The 20,202-nt window shown below is 39.5% G+C and overlaps 2 protein-coding genes and 1 pseudogene across 2 annotated transcripts; all 3 read left to right on the top strand.

Annotated features, from left to right (window-relative positions):
* Window positions 1-2,868: 2,868 nt before the first annotated feature.
* On the top strand, window positions 2,869-10,764 carry LOC145605875 (protein AUXIN RESPONSE 4-like). Its single transcript, XM_081661941.1, has 2 exons — window positions 2,869-4,246; window positions 10,027-10,764. The coding sequence occupies exons 1-2, from the start codon at window positions 3,020-3,022 to the stop codon at window positions 10,285-10,287; spliced, it is 1,488 nt and encodes a 495-aa protein (XP_081518067.1). The 5' UTR covers window positions 2,869-3,019; the 3' UTR covers window positions 10,288-10,764.
* Window positions 10,765-11,403: 639 nt separating this feature from the next.
* On the top strand, window positions 11,404-15,028 carry LOC145605804 (F-box protein At1g55000-like). The gene is made up of 2 exons (XM_081661868.1): window positions 11,404-11,830; window positions 14,278-15,028. Exons 1-2 carry the CDS (start codon window positions 11,426-11,428, stop codon window positions 14,653-14,655), a joined length of 783 nt encoding a protein of 260 aa, XP_081517994.1. The 5' UTR covers window positions 11,404-11,425; the 3' UTR covers window positions 14,656-15,028.
* A 1,734-nt stretch (window positions 15,029-16,762) lies between these two features.
* Window positions 16,763-18,006, top strand: LOC145605698 (zinc finger CCCH domain-containing protein 2 pseudogene; annotated as a pseudogene).
* The last annotated feature ends 2,196 nt before the right edge of the window (window positions 18,007-20,202 follow it).

The following is a 20,202-nucleotide window of genomic DNA, read 5'->3' as shown; positions in this document are numbered from 1 at the left end:
ACACAAGCGGGCAATAGAATTTCAGGAGCACTCGCGTCTATCTGGGCGACGGAGTGCGGGTGGTCGGGGCTTGTGACGGCCGATACTTCAAAGCGGGCACAAGCGGGTCCGAACCACGAGTCCTTAGCGCATCAAGTTGGGTTGGAGGGGAGCTAATATGCAAGTAAGACACAATATCTATAAAGGTCTAACAACAAACAAGCATAAAAGCAAGGCAACACTTGGTAGAAGGCTTTAAGATTTCATTAATCATTCGCCCTCTAAAGAGCTTAATGTAGTACATGCATAGAATCCCTAGTGAACACTGAACTGACAGTAACACAATAATGGGACATATGGCCTAGAAAACATAAACTAAACTCTAAGAAAGCATTTAAAGGGAAACAAATACATCAAAAGGAGTTGGATTCTAACATCCTCCCCCACTTAAGTTGTCGACGACCTCGTCGACTTACAAGAGTTACAACCAAAATAAGGAAATCCTAACTATCTTGAGTCTCTGGTGTGCCGTTGATGCGGCTAACTTCTTGAATCTTCAATGACTTTGAAGCTAGATCTTCATTGTTGCTGCGGAGCTTGTCTTTGGGGTGGCTCTACTCAAACAACTTGTTGAGAGCTTCATCTCTGAATTTCCTCCTGGGAGCTGAATCTTGTTGGTCTTGGTGGAGAGTTGCTTCCTCGATCATCTGTTGGGGAGCAGCTTCTTGAAGACTAAGGTGGAGAGCATCGAGTTGTGGCTGGTGCCTCTTAGGTGACCATTTTCTTTGTGATCCCTTGCACGTGACCGGCGTTGTTTGCTCGACCACTGTTTTCCCTCTCTCTTGGGAGGTTCTCCTTTGGTGTCTCTTTGGTGTCTCTGGGCTCGTTGCTCTTTGCATTGAACCGGATGTCTGATTCTGGTTTTGGCGGGAGTGTATATGGGATGTTACCAACTCCATGGGCTTCATCTCCCCCTTCTCTGGGTTTCTGGTGCGAGCTTGTTTCTTCGATGTTGCCTTCTTCTCAGGCTCCATCACTCGCATTGCCGAAAGGTATCGGACTTCTGGTTCTTCTGGAGGTGTTATCATTCTCATAGCACTCAGGCGTCGTATGGACCCCATCCTGTATGTGGGCTCCTCATCGCTGCCAGTCTCTTTTGTGGCCTCCTGAACGGACATGGATGACAATCTCTTTTGGATCTTGTCAAGTTCTTCTTTATGCTCGCAATCCCACCATTTGTGTGGACCTCGACAAAGTATGCAGTTTATCGGTCTTATGTTTGCCGAGGATGCGCCGGCCCTTGAGTTTCCTGAGTTGTGGGAGGGGGTAGATGTTTGTCTCTGGGCATCACCTCCTCCACTTCTTCTATGATATGTATTAATGGTGTTGGACGATACTCGTGAGCCATTCTCTGTACCCTTTGGAGAGCTTGGAGACGGACTGTTAGAGCGTGTTGACGTCCCACTTGATTCATTCTCGGATTGACGACCCTTCCCGACTGAGTAGTCCATCAATCTCTCAGCAACACACATAGCAGCAGCGAGGGTATCAATATTCTGCCTCAAAATCTCTCGCTGCGCCCATTCCTTTAACCCGTTGACAAAGTTGAACACACGATCTTTCTCATTCATGTCTGTGATGTCCAACATTATCGCCGAGTATTCCTTAACATAGTCGCGAAGAGAACCCTTTTGACGGCACTCTTGCAACTTCATCCGCGCAACAAACGCTGTGTTGACGGGGTAGAATTGTTCTTTGAGTTCCTCTTTGAACTCCGCCCATGTATCAATCTTTATCCTTCCTGCTTCGATGTCTGCGTGCTTGGTGCGCCACCACAGCTTAGCATCTTCGGACAAGTACATGATGGCAGTATCCACCTTCTGATCGTCACTCAGTTGACATATTCGGAAGTACTGCTCCATGTCGAAGAGGAAGTTATCAACTTCTTTAGCGTCTCTAAGGCCACTGTAGTCGCGAGGTTTGGGCGGCTTGATCTTCGCCACACCAACACCCAGTGCGTCTCTGCCCACAGCGCGCATCAAGGTAGCACATTTCTCAAGTGCTTCATCGGCTTGTCCTTGAACAAATTGCAATTGTTCGCGGAGGGCATCTCTGTCAGCCATCAATTTCACAATTTGCTCGGCTTGCTCGTGTACAATGACTTGGAGCTCGGCCCATTTGTCCGCCTTCTCCTCGAGCAAAGCGAGCCTTTCTTCTACGAATTCCATCTTCGTGTAGCCCTCCTTGGTGCCTACACGGGTAGCTTGCGACGAGGTTTGAGCCTCGGCTCTGATACCAACTGTCACGGTCCGGGAGTTTGGGCCCCGAAACGTGCGGCGCGCTCTAGCCTTTTTGCGGCAAGAACGCTAGTCTTGAGCGAAAGAGGGGCTTGTGAGCACAAAGCAACACAAGCGGGCAATAGAATTTCAGGAGCACTCGCGTCTATCTGGGCGACGGAGTGCGGGTGGTCGGGGCTTGTGACGGCCGATACTTCAAAGCGGGCACAAGCGGGTCCGAACCACGAGTCCTTAGCGCATCAAGTTGGGTTGGAGGGGAGCTAATATGCAAGTAAGACACAATATCTATAAAGGTCTAACAACAAACAAGCATAAAAGCAAGGCAACACTTGGTAGAAGGCTTTAAGATTTCATTAATCATTCGCCCTCTAAAGAGCTTAATGTAGTACATGCATAGAATCCCTAGTGAACACTGAACTGACAGTAACACAATAATGGGACATATGGCCTAGAAAACATAAACTAAACTCTAAGAAAGCATTTAAAGGGAAACAAATACATCAAAAGGAGTTGGATTCTAACACCAAGCCACCCAACCCAAGATTCAATGCTTTTCTCACATGCCTAAAAAATTTCAAAAAGTTTTTTTTTTTTTTTTTTCCTTTTTTCTTTTTATATTTTTATTTTTTCGGTTCCTCGTTACCTCGGATGCATTTGAATCTAGATATTCCCGAAAATAGAATTCAAAACTTTACTCACTTCATTCTTCCTTTCACTAAGCTCAAACCTTAAAGCACTCGACAATGGCGATCATCACTGAACACGAAGACAACCAGATTAACCAACCATCTTCCCCTTCAAAATCTAAACACAAACCCAAACCAAAATCCAAATCCAAACCCAAATCAAAACCCAACCCTCAACCCAAACCCAAACCCAAAACCCAAACCCAGAATCCATTCATCTTCTGGTTCTACTTCACTGTAACAATCTCTCTCGTCACTTTCATCTTCGTTTCTCTCTCCTCTTTCACTTCCCCTGATCCAAAGACCTGGTTTTTAAAATTACCCACAATTCTCAGAGATCATTATTCTAAAGGGAGAACAATCAAGGTTCAGATTAACCCTAATGAACCCCCAATTGAGGTATTTTCTTACTCCCAAGGTTCTAGAACTTCTGAGAATGTGTTGATTGTTCATGGGTTAGGTTGTAGTTCATTTACATTTAAAAGGGTAGTTGATGATTTAGGTTCTAATGGGTTTTTTGGGGTGGCAATCGATTTACCGGGTTCCGGGTTTTCGGATAAGACGGTGGAAAGAGAGATTGAGGTTGTTCGTGAAGCTGGGGTTTTAGAGAAGTTTTCAGAGATGTATGAGGAGATTAAGGAAAAGGGAATTTTTTGGGGTTTTGATAATTTGATTGAAAATGGGCATCTTCCTTATCAAGAGGTTAAAATTCGGGTTTCGAAACAGAAGATTGTTGAGCCATTGGAATTGGGATCACAAGAATTGGGTAGGGTTTTGGGACAAGTTATTGATTCAATGGGATTAGCCCCTTTGCATTTGGTTCTTCATGATTCAGCTTTGGTAATGGGAGCAAATTGGGTTGCTGAAAATGCAGGGTTATTGAGGAGTCTTACACTTGTTGATACTATGCCTAGGGGAACAGCATTGCCCTTGTGGGCATTGCAAGTGCCCTTGATTCGGGACGTGGTTTTGAGGGTTGATTCCGTGTTTGGGAGATTGATGGGTTCGTGTTGTTCGAAGTCGTTTCAGGGTTCGAGTTTGGAGGCCCATAGGGTTCTTTTGAAGGGTAGAGATGGGAGGGAGACGATTGTGGGTGTGGGGAGGAATTTGAATCAGAGTTTTGATTTGGCTCAATGGGCTAGTATGGATGGTGTTAAGGGTTTGCCAATGCAAGTGCTTTGGTCTGGCAGTTGGTCTGAAGAGTGGAATGAGGAAGGAAAACGAGTCGCTGAGGTTGTATCTCAAGCGAAATTCATCAAGCATTCTGGTGGGAGGTGGCCTCAGGTAGGATCTCAGGATTCCTATATGAATTGTGTTAATATATCGTTATTTTGCTTGAATTTTTGGTTGAAATGTTTAGTGAACCATTTGATTGCTAGAACTGAGATATGCAACACTTTATGAGCTGAAAATGCTTTTTAGGGAATAACAATCAATCAATCAATCAATCAATCAAAGCCTTAATCCCAAAAGTGGGGTCGGCTAACATGAACCAAATTTGATTATTCCGTGTAGTCATCAACATAAATCTTTCTCCTCCATCCCTTACGATCCAAAACTTCATCCTCACGTAAATCCATGCACTTCATATCCTTCCTCACTCCTTCCAACCAAGTCATCTTTGGTCTCCCTCTTCCTCGTTTAATCCCTCCATGGTCCCACTCTTCCACTCTTCGCACCGGTGCACCCTCGGGTCTCCGTCTTACATGTCCAAACCAACGCAGACGATTTTCCCTTAATTTATCTACAATGCCCGCCACACCTACTTTCTTGCGAATAACCTCATTTCTGATTCTATCTCTTAAAGTGTTTCCACACATCCACCTTAACATGCGCATTTCCGTAATCTCCATCTTTTTAATATGCTCTTTCTTAGAAGCCCAACATTCTGTACCATAGAGCAACACTGGTCTTATGGCAGTCCTGTAGAATTTTCCCTTCAACTTTAAGGGAATGCTGCGGTCGCATAACACTCCCGTGGCCGCTCTCCATTTAAGCCACCCTGACTTAATCCTGTGGGTCACGTCTTGATCAATGTCACCATTCTTCTGGATGATCGACCCTAGGTACTTAAAACATTCACTCATGGTCAAATCCTTTCCATCCAAACTCACCACTTCATTGCTTGTCCCCCTCTGAGTGCCAAAACGACATACCAAATATTCAGTCTTACTCCGACTTAGCTTAAACCCTCTATATTCCAACCTTTGCCTCCATTGCTCCAACTTGACATTAACCCCATCCTTAGTCTCATCCACCAAAACGATATCATCTGCGAACAGCATACACCATGGAACCTCATCTTGAATTGGTCTAGTTAATTCATCTAGAACCGTTGCAAAAAGAAAAGGGCTTAATGCAGACCCTTGATGCAATCCGGTTGTAATAGGGAAATCTTTTGTCAACCCTCCGCATGTCCTCACATTTGTTGACACATCCCGATACATATCCTTAACTAGGTCTACATACCTTCGTGGGATACCTTTCTTCAACATTGCCCACCAAAGTATCTCTCTTGGCACCTTGTCATATGCCTTCTCTAAATCAATAAAGACCATATGAAGATCTTTCTTCTTTACCCTATAAAACTCCATCATTTGTCTTATCAAATGGATTGCCTCCATAGTAGATCTCCCAGGCATAAAACCAAATTGGTTATCTGAAATGCTTGTGCATGCCCTCAACCTTTGTTCAATCACCCTTTCCCACAACTTCATAGTATGGCTCATAAGCTTAATTCCTCGATAGTTAGAACAATCTTGAGCGTCTCCTTTGTTTTTATAAACCGGGACCAAGGTGCTCTTCCTCCAATCTTGTGGGATCCTTGTAGCCGTCCATATCTTGTTGAAAAGGTTTGTTAACCAATCAATACCAATCTTACCCAAACACCTCCACACCTCTATCGGTACCCCATCAGGGCCAACCGCCTTCTTAGGTTTCATCTTCCTCAGTGCAATCTCCACCTCTACTCTCCTAATCCTTCGCACATACTCCATGTTGATTTCTTCATCACTCATAGAGGTATCTCCTATCACAACTCCATTACTTCCATTAAATAATTCATCGAAGTACCCCTTCCACCTGTCCTTGATGCCCTCCTCTTGCACTAGGACCATTTGGTTCTTATCTTTGACACACTTCACCATGCCAATATCCTTCCTTGCCTCTTGTCTTCTCTTTGCCATCTTATAAATGATCCTTTCTCCCTCCTTGGAATCAAGCTTTTCATAAACCTCCTGATATGCCTTTTCTTTTGCTTGGCGAACAGCTGCCTTTGCCTTACTCTTAGCCTCCTTATACGCTGCAAAGGTTTCATCACTCCTACATTTTCCTAAGGCTTGATAGCATTCCCTTTTTTGCTTAATTACTGCTTTCACCTCTTCATTCCACCACGAAGTATCTCTCTGTACCGAAGTTCTTCCCCTTACTTCCCCTAAGACCTCTTTGGCCACTCTTAGGAAACAGTTCTTCATTCGTAACCAAGTCATGTCCGGATCCACCTCTCCATCCCAATCCGCTTCTTCAATTACCTTTTCTGTAAAAACCTTAGCTTTTGCATCCCTTAGGGTCCACCATCTTATCCTTGGTTCTTCTTGTCTAACTTTTTTCTTCGCCTTCTCTTTCAGACGAATAGTCATTACCAATAGCCGGTGTTGGGTGACCACACTCTCCCCTGGGATAACCTTACAGTTTATGCAACTTTGTCTATCTATGCTCCTTGTGAGCAGGAAGTCTATTTGAGTTGCATTTGCTCCATTCCGAAAAGTTATCAAGTGTGAATCCCTCTTCTTAAACCAAGTATTAGCCAAAATTAAATCATATGATTGGGCAAAATCCATAATAGCTTCACCACCGGCGTCCCTCTGCCCATACCCAAAGCCTCCATGGACACTCTCATAGCCATCTCGGCTCGCCCCAACGTGCCCATTTAGATCCCCTCCAATATATAACTTCTCTGAGTGGTGGACACCCTGCACCACCTCGTCTAGGTCCTCCCAAAATTGTCGTTTCTCTTCTGCATCTAAACCCACTTGGGGAGCATAAGCACTGATAACATTCACAATCTCCTTGCCACATAGCAACTTCAGCCTTATCAACCTATCGTTCTTCCGATAGACCTCGATCACCTCTTTTGCCAACCTCTCATCGAGAACCACACCAACTCCGTTCCTAGCTCCACCATTCCTTGTTCTGTGGCTCGTTTCTTGCCCAACATACCATACCTTATACCCCAAAACCAAGCCTCGAGCTCCTTCTCCTGTCCATCTTGTCTCTTGGAGGCACATGATGTTCACGCCATAAACATTTTTTTTCTGCCATAAACATTCTTAGTTTTTGAACTCAAAATCGTGATATCACTGGAAAAACTGACAAGTAGCTGTTCATTTCATCTCACCTCACTGAATTTGGTATCAACTTGAGAAGATTTTACAGTGACTTGGAATTCTTTGTATAATTGAATTTAGGTCACACCTCATTCACATTCTCTCGACTCTAAATTGGGACATACAGTTTAATTTGACTTCTCCAAGAATGTTAGAGGAATGCAATATGCATAATTTATATCTGTATCAGAAGTGAGTGTAAATTGTACAGTCAAGGTGTCAACTTTTAACATCAGGAGTTCGATTATGGACTAACTAAAAGATATTTAATTGCTTTCTGTGCACGTTTGCTCTTTTTGAGATGTTGCTATAGCAGTTTTACATTTGATATTGATGACTATGCTGTCATGTTCTTCATTTCACATCAAACTACCCATGCCCAGCGCGGTTCATGGGATAGCTTATGCAGACTGCTGATTAGGTCCTTAACATTTGTATTTATCTGAATTCATTAGATGAATTTGACTATTTGGACCCATGTAGCATGGAAATAAAAACAGGAAACAAAAAGGGGAATCTTAAAAAAAATAAAATAGAAAAGAAACATGGCAATGCCGAAATTGAAACATTAAGTCAATGATTTTTGCTAGAAACACAAAGCTTATTATTGTATTGTTAACGATAGTAAAAATTAGAATGTAAAAGTATTTGTTGGGGTTTATATAAAGATGTTAATATACTGAAATGGTCATCTTGGGACACTAAGTATTTATAAGGATGTAACTAGGTAGTCATTTGAAGAGTAGGTTTCTTACTAAGTTACTAGAACTTCCAAGTCTCTGAAACAAAAATGTAAAATGTGGCCTTCATGAAAGGTTGTGTTTCATAACTTTTGGATGTATCGATGTTTATGTAGAATAGGACTGAACACCCTCATCAATGTCTAAGTAGAATCAATTGCAGCGTAATTTGCTGTTGTTGCTGTTTAAGTTCCCAATTTCTCCTCACTAGGATGTTTTCAATTGTTATGATTGGGTTGGTTTTCGGACTTTTGTTTTCGAAAAATTGTTGCCTGTCTTCTATCTTGGGCATGTTTCGTTTAAGGCTACCGTTAAAAATCTTGCATGCCTTTGAATTCTACTTTTATTTGCTATGATAGTATTGTGAAATTAGAATGATTCATTTGTAAATTAGTCCAACAAGTAACTGTAGACCTTTTCCATGAAGAGTTGTTTCAAATGATCTGCCTCGTAAATCATGGCAATGATAAAGTATGACTTTTATCTCTGAGATACCAGCCATTGTCAAGAAATATAATGTAGTAATGTAGTTCATAGCTGTTGTTACAAATTCCGCCTAATGCATGTGGGCAGATTGACAAACTACTTAGTACAAACTACCCTAGAAATTCTGTTTTAGGGTTCTCATGAACGAAGAAGAATAAAAATGCAGACAGGTTTCTAATCTTTTTACTAGGCTGCCTAGGTCTTGGAAGGTTCTTGAATCCAGGTCTTTGGGCACGAGATGTCAAGTTGACAATCTTGACTTCTGCCCTTGACTGGTATAAACCATTGCTAAATTTTATAAAGAATGTCTTTGGGAGGTTAAGTTTTGGTCGAAAGTAACATATATTAAATGGATCATGAACAAATTAATCCATGAATCTCCATCAATCCATGATTCCAGATGCTGTTTGAGTGACTCTCTTGAGTCTTGACTGCCCAAAGAAGCCTATAGCTTTTATTTATCATCGAAAAATATCAACATAAAAGCTGTTGTTGTATTGGATTCTGATGCTCTTGTCTTTCTCCTTCATACCTTTTGACTTAGAGCCTTAGGGGGTACTGCCATATTTTCTACATCAGATTGTTTTGCAAAAATTTAATGCGAGATAGTAAAATCCATCCGCTGAAACTGTAGTATTCCAGTCATCCCCTAGAAGTCACCATGGTCACTGATAGCATATTGTTGGCTGACTGCAGTTGCCAACTTCCCATTTGTGTAGCACTAGACTGCTGTACACTGTAGGCACTAGGCAGTGTTCAGTGTTGTTTCTGTCCTAATAATATCAATTTTTCAGGGGTTTACATTAGACCCTATTGGTGCTGATGGTCTCTGTTCTTTTACCATTTTTTTGGACTTGGGAAAGAAGGGGGAGGGGGTGGGGGTGGGGGGTTGTGTTGTGATCAGACCACTAGGTGCTCATAACCTGATTAGAATTTGCTTCCTATTAATGCAAATTTTATGTGCTCAAAGATTGTTTGATACATGTTTTCACAATCTCACCAGTCTTTGAACGGGTTTGACGACTCCACTGTTACGCATAATGGCATAAGATTAAATAAGTGCATTAGAAATTTGCTGTGAATGATTGATGGAAAACAAGATATTATGATGTAATTCAAAAATGTTACCGAGTAGAGAAGCTACATGGAGTGAGAGATGAGGTAACCAAAATAAAGGCATACCATACATTGTTTCGAAAAAGCCCATGTGGATAAATTGACCAACAGTTGCCTCATGGCATGGTCCTAGCGCCATGCCTAGATAAATCTGGGAGAAAAGGCAATGCTGCCATGTCATGATCCTGTGCTGTTGGCTGCCCCCAGCACAGCACATTTGTGGCACGGTCACGTGCCACCTTTAGTTATGCATTGTTGGTCTTTCTACTATATTTCTATGGAAAGCTTAGTCAGTTATTATCTTATTTTAATGTAGTGTCTATTATAATTATTGTAGGATGACACTTCAAGTGAGGTAGCTGAAAACATCATTAGTTTAATATCTTCTCTACCGAAGACCGAAAGAAAAGCTGATGATGAACCTTTGCCAGAGCATATTCAGAAGATGCTTGATGAAGCAAAAAGTGGAGGCAATAATGACCAGCATCATGGTCATGGTAGCCATAGCCACCATGATGGCCATACTCATGGTCATGGCCATCATGCTGATTACATGGATTCGTACGGTCTTGGTCAAGGTCATGGATGGGGAATGTGATCTTCAACTCTATCCTTAATTTCTGGTAAAAATATGATACTGGCCATGATATAGTCGTTGAAAGCAACATAAGCCTCAAATATTTGCGAATATGAAAGTGTCTTGGATATGGCCCGAGCTAACTAATTGCCAAATTTGAGATCATACATAGCACAGAGCATTGACATGCTAGATAGTGGGTTTCTTTTTTCTAGATCCTCATATCAGCGTACTTCGATTTTTTTTTTTTAAATCTTGTTTTTTTTTTTTTCTGTTTCATATCTAAATTTGTGCTTGTGATTTTAGTTCTTTACCGGGCTTGTATTTTGTCGATCTATTTGGTTTTCCAGGTTGTTGGGTATTTTAGATCTTCCCTGCTCCTGATTGATGTAAGGATGGGTAGGATGTGGTCATTGCAGGTTGTCGAACAGTTTGTTGTATAATGAGCTTGTATCTTCATATTTAGTGAATGAAATTAGTGTTTTTTGGTTTTGTTTTTCTGCTTTGGTATGCTTCCAAATATTCATGACTTTGATAACATCTTGTTTTTCAGCTACACGTACTGAAAAACTACTTCCATAATGACCAGGAAAACATATACTACCTCCACTTCTTATTACTCGCAACAAAGGAAATTTTTGTCTCACAAATAATAACCCTTTATTGCGAGTAATAAGAACCGGAGGTAATACAAGTATCACATAATAGTGCTACACTTATAATGACGTCAACATCATAAAGTGATCAAGAAAACCCATTTGAAGAAGCTTTGATAATGTAAATCTTCTCTAAACATTATGACTTAAAAAGAACAGAGGAAGCTAGAGTACCATCTCTCAAAATTTTTTTCTACCGGAAATGAGTTCCCCACTAACCACACCAAACTTAGTGTGCAAAAAGTAAGTCAACAAAAAAATGAAAAATGTATGAACACTTCATATTTTGGGCACCACAAATTCTTATACTTCGTATGTGGATGTTGTTACTGGTTAGTCATTATGGGGTTTTTTTTTATTATAGAGGCTACTCGGTCCACACGGAGTGACTAACCGTACACAAGACGCGCTGTTTAGGCATTTCGTAGCTAATATATTTACCACTTATTTATTTGTCACTAAATAAATTCACAAAATCTCATATCAAATCAATTCATCAAACAATGGGGTGTTGTGGAGAAGAAGAAGAAGACAACCTCCTCCACCAACCCCTTATCTCATCACCTCCACCAGAAACTCTCGAAACCACCGTAGAATCCACCATTTCGCCGATGAATTCACACTTCTCCGCCTTAATTTGCCGCGACATCCTCCGAATCATCTTCGAGAAGCTTCCGATCGCCGACATAGCTCGCGCTGCCTGCGTTTGCAGGACTTGGAGCTCCGTCGCTTCTGATAGGGATATTCAAACGGCGTCGTTTAAGGCGGCTTGGAAATTGAAGGAGATTGTCGGTGATCCGATTTCTGGAAGTTTCTGGAGAGATAGTAGTTTGAGTAAGTTCGCTATTTCTCATCGTATTCGTAGTGCTGATTCCGTTGCTAGCCTCGCTGTCAAGTACTCTGTTCAGGTTTTGTCTCTCTTTCTCTTTATTTGCTTATTTTAATTTGTTGTTTTGAATTGAATGTGCATTAACTTAATGTTGATTACACCTATCGACGCGTGATTTTGATGCTCATAGTTAGCCTCGATGGTTGCGTATATCAAAACCAATTATGTATGGATTGATGTTATAGTCTGTTTAGTTGATTGGTTTCTTGTTAGAATTTGATGATTGAAAAAATGGCATTGGTTTATAAATTGCTTGAATTATGAATGTTGTATTATTTGAATATAGTGGTATACTTAAACTGATTTAGTTTGCATTGACTGAGTTTTGTTGTGTGCAATGAAGGAAATGTTTGTTGGAATTATGTCAAAAAAAATATGGAGGGAAATTTGATAAGTTGGTAGAATGATGATTAATATGAACAGTTAGTAGAGAGGTTGTTGTTGATAAAAATGTTGTGCTGCTCGAAAGTCGGTGTGTTATACTGAAAAAGATTATTAATTTAATAAATGAAAGAGTGAGAAATAGCTCAAATCTGTGGAGGGTAGTGTGGTTTAGTTGCAAGCAGAATTCATGAGCTCATGCACTTTGTTATTGCAAAGTTTGTGGAAATGTGAGTATCTTATTGGAAGTAGATTTGGGTGCATGCTATTTCCGGTTTTTGTTTGTCTTGCTGTTTGAATGGGTACCTGGTAGGTAATTACTGCTGCAGGTTATGGAGGTTTAAGGCTGTAATGTTTAGGCAACGGTTGAGGCTTTGAGAGGAGCTTACTTACTAGCGTGTAGTTTGTATGTAAAGGGGATGTCTTGTGGCAATTGATAAGACTTAGGTTTTTGTATGATGTATGCAAGAATGGATAATTAGTGAGGTTAATTAACAGCAATTGGCAGTTGAGATGAATTCTAGCAATTTATGCTGAAATATACACCTGCTCAGTTGCTCCTGTTACATTCTGTTTTAATTTCTCTGATAAAATATGTGGGCTTACTGGGACTTGAGCAATAGTCAAGCTAGATAGAGATTACAATAACATCTTCCAACTGCCATAGCATAGGCTATGAAATTCCTAGATGGTTGGTGTTTACATCATATTGGAACTTTAAAAGTGATTTTGGCTAATGTTTTTTGTTTTGTTAGCCCTTAGTATCGTGACCATATCTGTATAACCTGTTTGCTAACTTGAATCTCAATATCACTTGACCTTGATCTTTGTCCTTGGTTTTCTTTCCCATAACTTTTAAAGTATGGCTACTGTCTATTCTTTAGTTAGTGCCACTTTTGTGGTATTACATTACCAAGTGTACAATGTGGGAATAGACCCTTTTGTCAGCCCTCTCTCTACTTTTGTGTGGATCCTTGAAGCAGTGTTGAATTGAGAAAATTTTGATATGAGGGTGATTAGTGTGGCAGTGTTGCGCTTTCGATGACTGGATAGTGAGTTAGCCGCATGGTTATAGATAATTAAGTATAGCATGGGATAAACTCCTCTATAGGCATTGATATTGTTTATAGTCAAGGCCTCTAAGCTTGCCAAGGAGTGGTGACTTTCTGGGTATATCCTCGATCTTAAAATTGAAGAGCAAAGTAAATTTTCTGTGGTACTTCATAATAACCCTTGATGGTTAAGGTTGCTCTAGATTTCAGTGTAATCACTTGATTCACTTGTTTCTTTCCACTCAACTCCTCATGAATGTATGTAGAATAAACTTCCTCCATTTCATAATGTAAACACTATCTGTTTCGTTCGTTTTGATTGTAGGAAATTTTCTTATGGGACTAGATTAGCCTGACTAACCTATGTCCTGTAGCTGTTTTAGAAGTGAAGTGTAAGTGTGTGTGTGTGTGTGTGTGTGTGTGTGTGTGTGTGTGTGTGTGTGGGAGGGGGGGGGGGTATTCACGGACTCATACATGATCTATTTATATAAGTTCGAATAAGTACAGCTTATTGGAGTGCCCGCAGATGTTAATGAAATAGATATACATTGGTAGAGCATTGTGCAATGGGGTTTCTGTACACTGAAAATTTATATGAATCTTGGTATATAAGTCCATGCTACTTTATTTCCCATGCTGTGTCCTGCCACTCTGCTCTTTTGGTGTGTCCCATGGCCTTTGATATCCAATGTCCCTTTTTTTACATATGTTTGATAATATGATACCTAACTTCCAGGGGGCATAACTATTAGCAAAAAGGGTATGGGGTGATCAAATCATGTAGAGGAAAGAGAAAGTAGGTTGATTCAGAGAATAGAGAACAGGGAAGGGAGAGGGGGGATGAACTCCCTAAAAGGGCTAAGCTATTATTACACATGCTTTTAGATATAGTAGTTACAGGACTTGCACCATTATTTAATATTAGGACATCTATGATCTGAGTGTCTTTTCCAGCTTACCATCTTTTGTCTTGAGGAATGAGTGCTTGACATATCTGCTGCGGTCGGTAATTATATCTCTCATGGATATTCAGGTTATGGACATAAAACGACTGAACAACATGATGAGCGACCATGGCATTTATTCAAGGGAAAGGTTGCTCATCCCTTTGAGCAATCCAGACATCCTTATCAACAGTATATGCTACATAGAGCTTGATGTGTATGCAAATAGAGAAGCAGCAGTCTTGTATCTGGAGGGAGGTCCACCTGAGAATAAGTTTAGCTGCTCCACTAGTAGAGCAACCTCAGAACTGGCTAAGAAAAGAGTGATCGAATCTGTTAGGAGGAGCCTGCAGGTCGATGATGAGATTGCTCGGTACTATCTATCTATAACCAATGGAGATCCTCGATCTGCACTCTCCGAATTCTCTGAGGACCTTAGCTGGGAAAGGCAGACAGGTCTAGCCTAGTCGAACCTTCAAACAGAAAGCTAGCCATTGCTAGGACAGAAGGCTTGGTCACATTATTTCATACAAAGCCTTATTGTCAGTACCTTTGTGATTCTACTCTGATTTCAGACCTTGAAACCCTACTCGCAAAATTCGATTTACAATAATTTCCATAGTCATTGCTGCGCGAATCTGTTTGCCTACAACCAGCTCTAAATGGCAAGTAGATATCATATTACTCGAATTTGTAAGTTTGTTAGTCTGTAAATTGTAAGTTTCTAGTAAATTAAACTGGCTTTGTCACACAAAATAACATACTATGATAAGGCCAAACAATTATTCTGTATAGTGTATGCATTTACTATCGTACTAAATAAGCAGTAATTTGATTGTATTTGTTGCCTAGAAACTGTAAAATTTAAATCTGGAATTGTGTGAAAAATCTGGGTTAATTCTTATACTGTAGTTATCTCTTGAGAGCCGCCTCTTTTCCACCAGCCAGGAATAGAGCACATGAAAAGTACTCAAATACAAAGCAAGGGTAATAAATTGCTGATGAGAAGAAGATTATGATTGCCATTTGCTAACATTTTTAGAAAACGACAACTGTTTACACCATGAGAGCAGTGTCCCCCTGTTTTATACTCCGTATATCAACACAAAACTTCGTCAAGATTTAAATTTAAATGTCACACTTTTATTTTATGTCCATTAATTCTAATTAATTTATCACACTTTCTTTTATCTTTCATGATACGAATTTACGGAGTATCTTTTATCTTATAGTCTTTGCAATTTTAAAAGTTAAGATATTCATGTTCTCTTTTATTTGAAAAACTCCTATCTTATATAAAAAAGTATCAATTTAAAAAAGTATCAACTTAAGGGTGAACAACACAAGGTACCCTATCAACATTTCTGAAACCAAATTTTATGTGATATGCAATATTAGGATTACATACACTTATTTTACTAAGTGTATATTTTCTAAATTAATACTTGTATTAATTTAAAATGGACGAAAAACTTATCAATACTATATACTAAAAGACACACCAGCAATGACACGTGTATCTCCTGGTGTGTCCTTAGTTATTATTTTTTAATGTAAAAAATCTATTAATTAAGGAAACAAATAAATTTCAAAAATAATTTTATTTGTTGTACATATTCCATATTAATGTACTCCGTAGTATATTTAAAAATAAAAAAATTTCACAAATCTTTCTAAAACAATAAAATTGGATAACTATAAACCAAAAATTGTATTCTTAAAAATATATTTTGATCGATCTGTTTTATAAAAGAAAAAATATTGCTCAGATTTTTTGCCTACTTTTATTTTAATTGTGTATTAGAAACTACAATTAGCCTTGCAAATACCAATTTAACATATTACATACTTTTATTATTGCTCGACTAATTTATGTTTATAATACTTATCTATCAATAATTTATAAAGATCACCGTGCATGGCACCTAGTACATTAATACGTGTGTATTCGTTAATAAATTTAATTTCTAGCTCTCATACGCCCCCTAAGGCCCTAACCTATATCATAAAGGATAAATATTTATCCTTTAAAATTACACATTTGAGAATAGAGATAAGTAGATAAACCTAACAATATATCACTCAACCATTCAATTTATTCTTCCTGGTGTAAATTATTACTAGTAAAAAAAATAACGGTATAGTACAGTAGAAAGTCAAATTTGGTACGTCGTAGAGGAGTAGAGTATCGTATCCTAGTGATGTAGCAAACGAGCACAAGACAAGACAACAGGTAGCGCAGCAGATGGCTTAACGTGGTACAATGTTATGTGAAGCTGCCACATACTTGTTTTTGCATGCTCTTTCCTAATACTATTCAGCCACGCATTTCTTTCACCATACCTTCCTCCTTCCCTCTTTTTCTCTCTCCTCCCACCTCTTTTTTTTTTTAATAAATAAAAATAAACTCTCACTCTTTCATTCATTATCTCTTTATAAAACCTCCCTTCTTCCTTTCCTCCCTCTTCAATTCATTCACCCCTCCTTTACATTTTACATACCCTCTTTTAAGTTATATTAACCCTTTTATTGTTGTCATATATTGTTGTTTCTTACTGAATTATTATTATTATTTCAATAATTGAAGATATAATTTTGTGATGGGAAGTGTTTGTGCTGAGCACCACCACCACCATTACAAGTTCCACCCTTTGATTTCGCCTAAGAAAGCCCTCCAAGACCTTAATATTCCTCCCAGGAAGCTCCTGTCTCGCCGAAGCGACGCGTCGTCTGCGTCGTCTTCGGATTATTTCTCGCCTTCGTCTGAGGCGGCTGCTGCCATGCTGCATAAGTTTCTTCCTTATAATAGTAATAATGGTGGTGGTTCGTCTAATGGAGATGGTTCTGATGGTGGTGGGGGCGGTGGTGGGTTTGACCCGGATGATGACCCGTACTCGTCTGATGAGTTTCGGATGTACGAGTTTAAGGTGAGGAAGTGTACTCGTAGTCGGTCCCATGATTGGACCGACTGTCCGTTCTCCCACCCTGGGGAGAAGGCTCGTCGTCGTGACCCGAGGCGGTTTCATTACTCGGGGACTGTTTGCCCCGAGTATCGCCGCTCGGGGAGTTGCTCACGAGGCGATGAGTGTGATTTTGCTCATGGTGTATTTGAGTGTTGGTTGCACCCCGCGAGGTACCGCACTGAGGCGTGTAAGGATGGGAAGAGTTGTAAGCGTAAGGTGTGTTTTTTCGCTCACTCGCCTCGTGAGCTTAGGGTCCTTCCCGCCGAAGAGGATGGGGACGAAAAGGATAGTTGCACTCAGCGAGGCAAGCAAGATCAACAACATCATCATCACCATCAACAACAACATTGTTGTAGGTATTGTTGTGCACTTTCTCCTACTTCTACTTTACTAGGGTTATCCAACTTCTCCCCACCAATGTCACCCATGAAAGCGGTCGGGGCACGACCGCTTTCTCGATACTCAGACCGAGTGTCTGCATGTGGTAGTAAGGGTCTTAGTTATGAGGATATGGTGATTGCTGAGCTTTTGGGGTCATTGGAAGGTATAAGCCTCAATGAGGCCATGAGCCCCAACAAGGCTAGTCATGTTCATGGTCATGGTCATGTTCATGGTCATGGTCGCGGTCTATGGGTTGATGTGGGTGGTTACGAGTCAGGGTCCGGTATTGTCCCTGGGGACGAATACCAACAACAACAAGAATATCAACAACAACAACAACAAATGCAATTCTCCCTTTCACCTTCAACACCATTAAGGAACCATTTTTTCAATGCTAACAACGAATCCGTTGTCGGCGGTGTCACTGATGAAAGTCCGGACATCGGGTGGGTAAATGATCTTCTAATGTAGATGTTGTTTCTCTATATATAAATATGGATCGAAGATGAATGAAGATAATATCAAGTGATAATAATAATAAAAATAAGTCTATGTAAATAACTTAGACGGATAGATGGATGTTATTTTGGTATTATGATGATGTGCCTTCTAGTAGGGAAGTTGTGTATTGAAGATAGACTAGAAGGGAATTTTCTATGTAATATTTTTTTGTGCTTGATCTTTATTTAGATTTTAATTAATCCTTCGGATTTGTATTTTGATTTTTCCCACGAATTTCTATATTATGAATATTATTATTATTATTATTATTATTATTATTAGGACTACTTTTCCAATGTGTATGTAACAATAATGGGTGGATTTGTAACTTCAAAATTTCTAGGCTGCTTTATTTTGTTGGCAGATGTAATGTTTCTGGTGTGTTTTGCATGGTGATGTCTACAAAGTATAAAAATATGGTTCATATTTTGTAATTTCATGGCTGTTATAATAATGTACTGTAATTTATTTTGTGATTTCTAGTAACTGGTTTATGCAAGGTAAAAAAATTGATCAATTTTACTTGCATATATCAATGGGTTTATTCATAGTCGTAAATTTAGTTTTCTCAAGTGAATAGTAAATGGGACAACATAAATAAGATGAACAGTATACAAATAAAATGAACAGTATACGAGTTTTATCACATGAATAGTAAATGGGACAAACAAGAACGAACATAAACAAAATGAACAATATACGAGTTTTATCATATGAATAGTAAATGGGACAAACAAGAACAAAGATATAAAGTACAATTTGGTTGGTAGATGTTTGCAAATGAACCAATTTGATGATTAATTACAGAGTTGTTTATAAATTTGATGATAAAGTTTCTGATTTTTGAGAGCATTTATGAAAAATGTCCAAATGATTCAACAATTTGCTCATCCACAATAAAACAATTTTCATGACAACATAGAATTTTGCTCATTTGTGTAAATGACATATAGAAGAATAATTTGGAAGTATGTGCTTCAATTGAGATTGCATCATATGTGCTTCAATTGAGATTGCATCATTGCAAGAAATTGGAAAACCGAGGTCGAATGCACCGGAAAACAACCCACCACCCACACACCCACCCAATTGAGTCGAGCTTGGTTGTGGTCGGTCCTTTAACACTGCGTTGCACGGTTCATCAATTGTAATCTGTGTGTCACGGAGGAGCTTTGATAGCATCATAGATTAATTGTTGCTGCATGCTATAATGGAACCACTAGAAAGATTTTCCTGCCACAAAAGGGTTGTTAACTTGTTATGAAGGTAACATGTACAAATGTACAATTGGTACATAACACACTAGCAGTCATTCATTTGTTAGATTACCAGCAATAGTTCAAATCTCAGCCCATCTCTGACTTGCTGTTGTCAATATTGCCAATAATGGATTCTATTTTATGATAATGAAGCTACCTGCTCTGCAAAGCTACCAAGGAGTATTACTTTTTTTTATATGGTCTTCTAGATATGAGCTTTTTTTTTTTGGTTATACTTGATAATCAACTAAAGAAGTCGTGCTTAGATATGAGTTGTTTTTCGATTTACTTAATTGGCGACTTGTGTTTAGATGATAAGGTTATTTGGTGTATTTTTGTACAAACATCAAGGGCACATGGTGCATTTGAAAGTTTTTAGAGGTAAATGGTGCATTTTTCAAAACCTCAAAGGTACATGAAATTATTTCTCTAGTTAAAATTGGTTGTTTCTTATAACTAGACCCGTTCAACGGGCTGGATCAAGGTCGTCTTTAATTAAATGGGCCAGGCCGGACTAGGGTCAAGGTTAATTTAAAATGGGTCGGGCCAGAGTTAGGAGTAGACTTGCACAAATGGACGTGTCCACACTAAAAGCCTGATCCATCCCTAAATTAAACAAGGCCGAGCCGAACCACTATATAAAAGGGGGGAGGGGGGGGGGGGGGGGGGTTTAAAGGGTTATCAAAATATGGGCTTTAAAAAGGTTTTAAGAGGCTTGAAAAAGGGTTACACTCCGAGGGCTTTTTATCCTCTATTCTAACTCTCTCTCCTTGGAAAATTACACACTATGTAAACATCTATTTACACTTTTATACTTAGAGCCTGTTCTCATTGACTGAACTTAGCTGAACTGAAATGAACTGAACTGAAAACTCCATATTTTATTAGAGAAGAAAATTAGGAGCTGAAC

The sequence above is a fragment of the Chenopodium album genome, chromosome 22, assembly GCF_948465745.1.
Source record: "Chenopodium album chromosome 22, dcCheAlbu1.1, whole genome shotgun sequence".
Classification (NCBI taxonomy): Eukaryota; Viridiplantae; Streptophyta; class Magnoliopsida; order Caryophyllales; family Amaranthaceae; genus Chenopodium; species Chenopodium album.
This window is presented reverse-complemented; position numbering and strand designations above follow the sequence as displayed.

Coding starts and splice junctions, on each gene's coding strand:
- LOC145605875 (XM_081661941.1), top strand. CDS start 3,020: ATGGCGATCATCACTGAACACGAAGACAACCAGATTAACCAACCATCT. Junction 4,247..10,026: donor CTGGTGGGAGGTGGCCTCAG/GTAGGATCTCAG, acceptor TAATTATTGTAG/GATGACACTTCAAGTGAGGT.
- LOC145605804 (XM_081661868.1), top strand. CDS start 11,426: ATGGGGTGTTGTGGAGAAGAAGAAGAAGACAACCTCCTCCACCAACCC. Junction 11,831..14,277: donor CTGTCAAGTACTCTGTTCAG/GTTTTGTCTCTC, acceptor ATGGATATTCAG/GTTATGGACATAAAACGACT.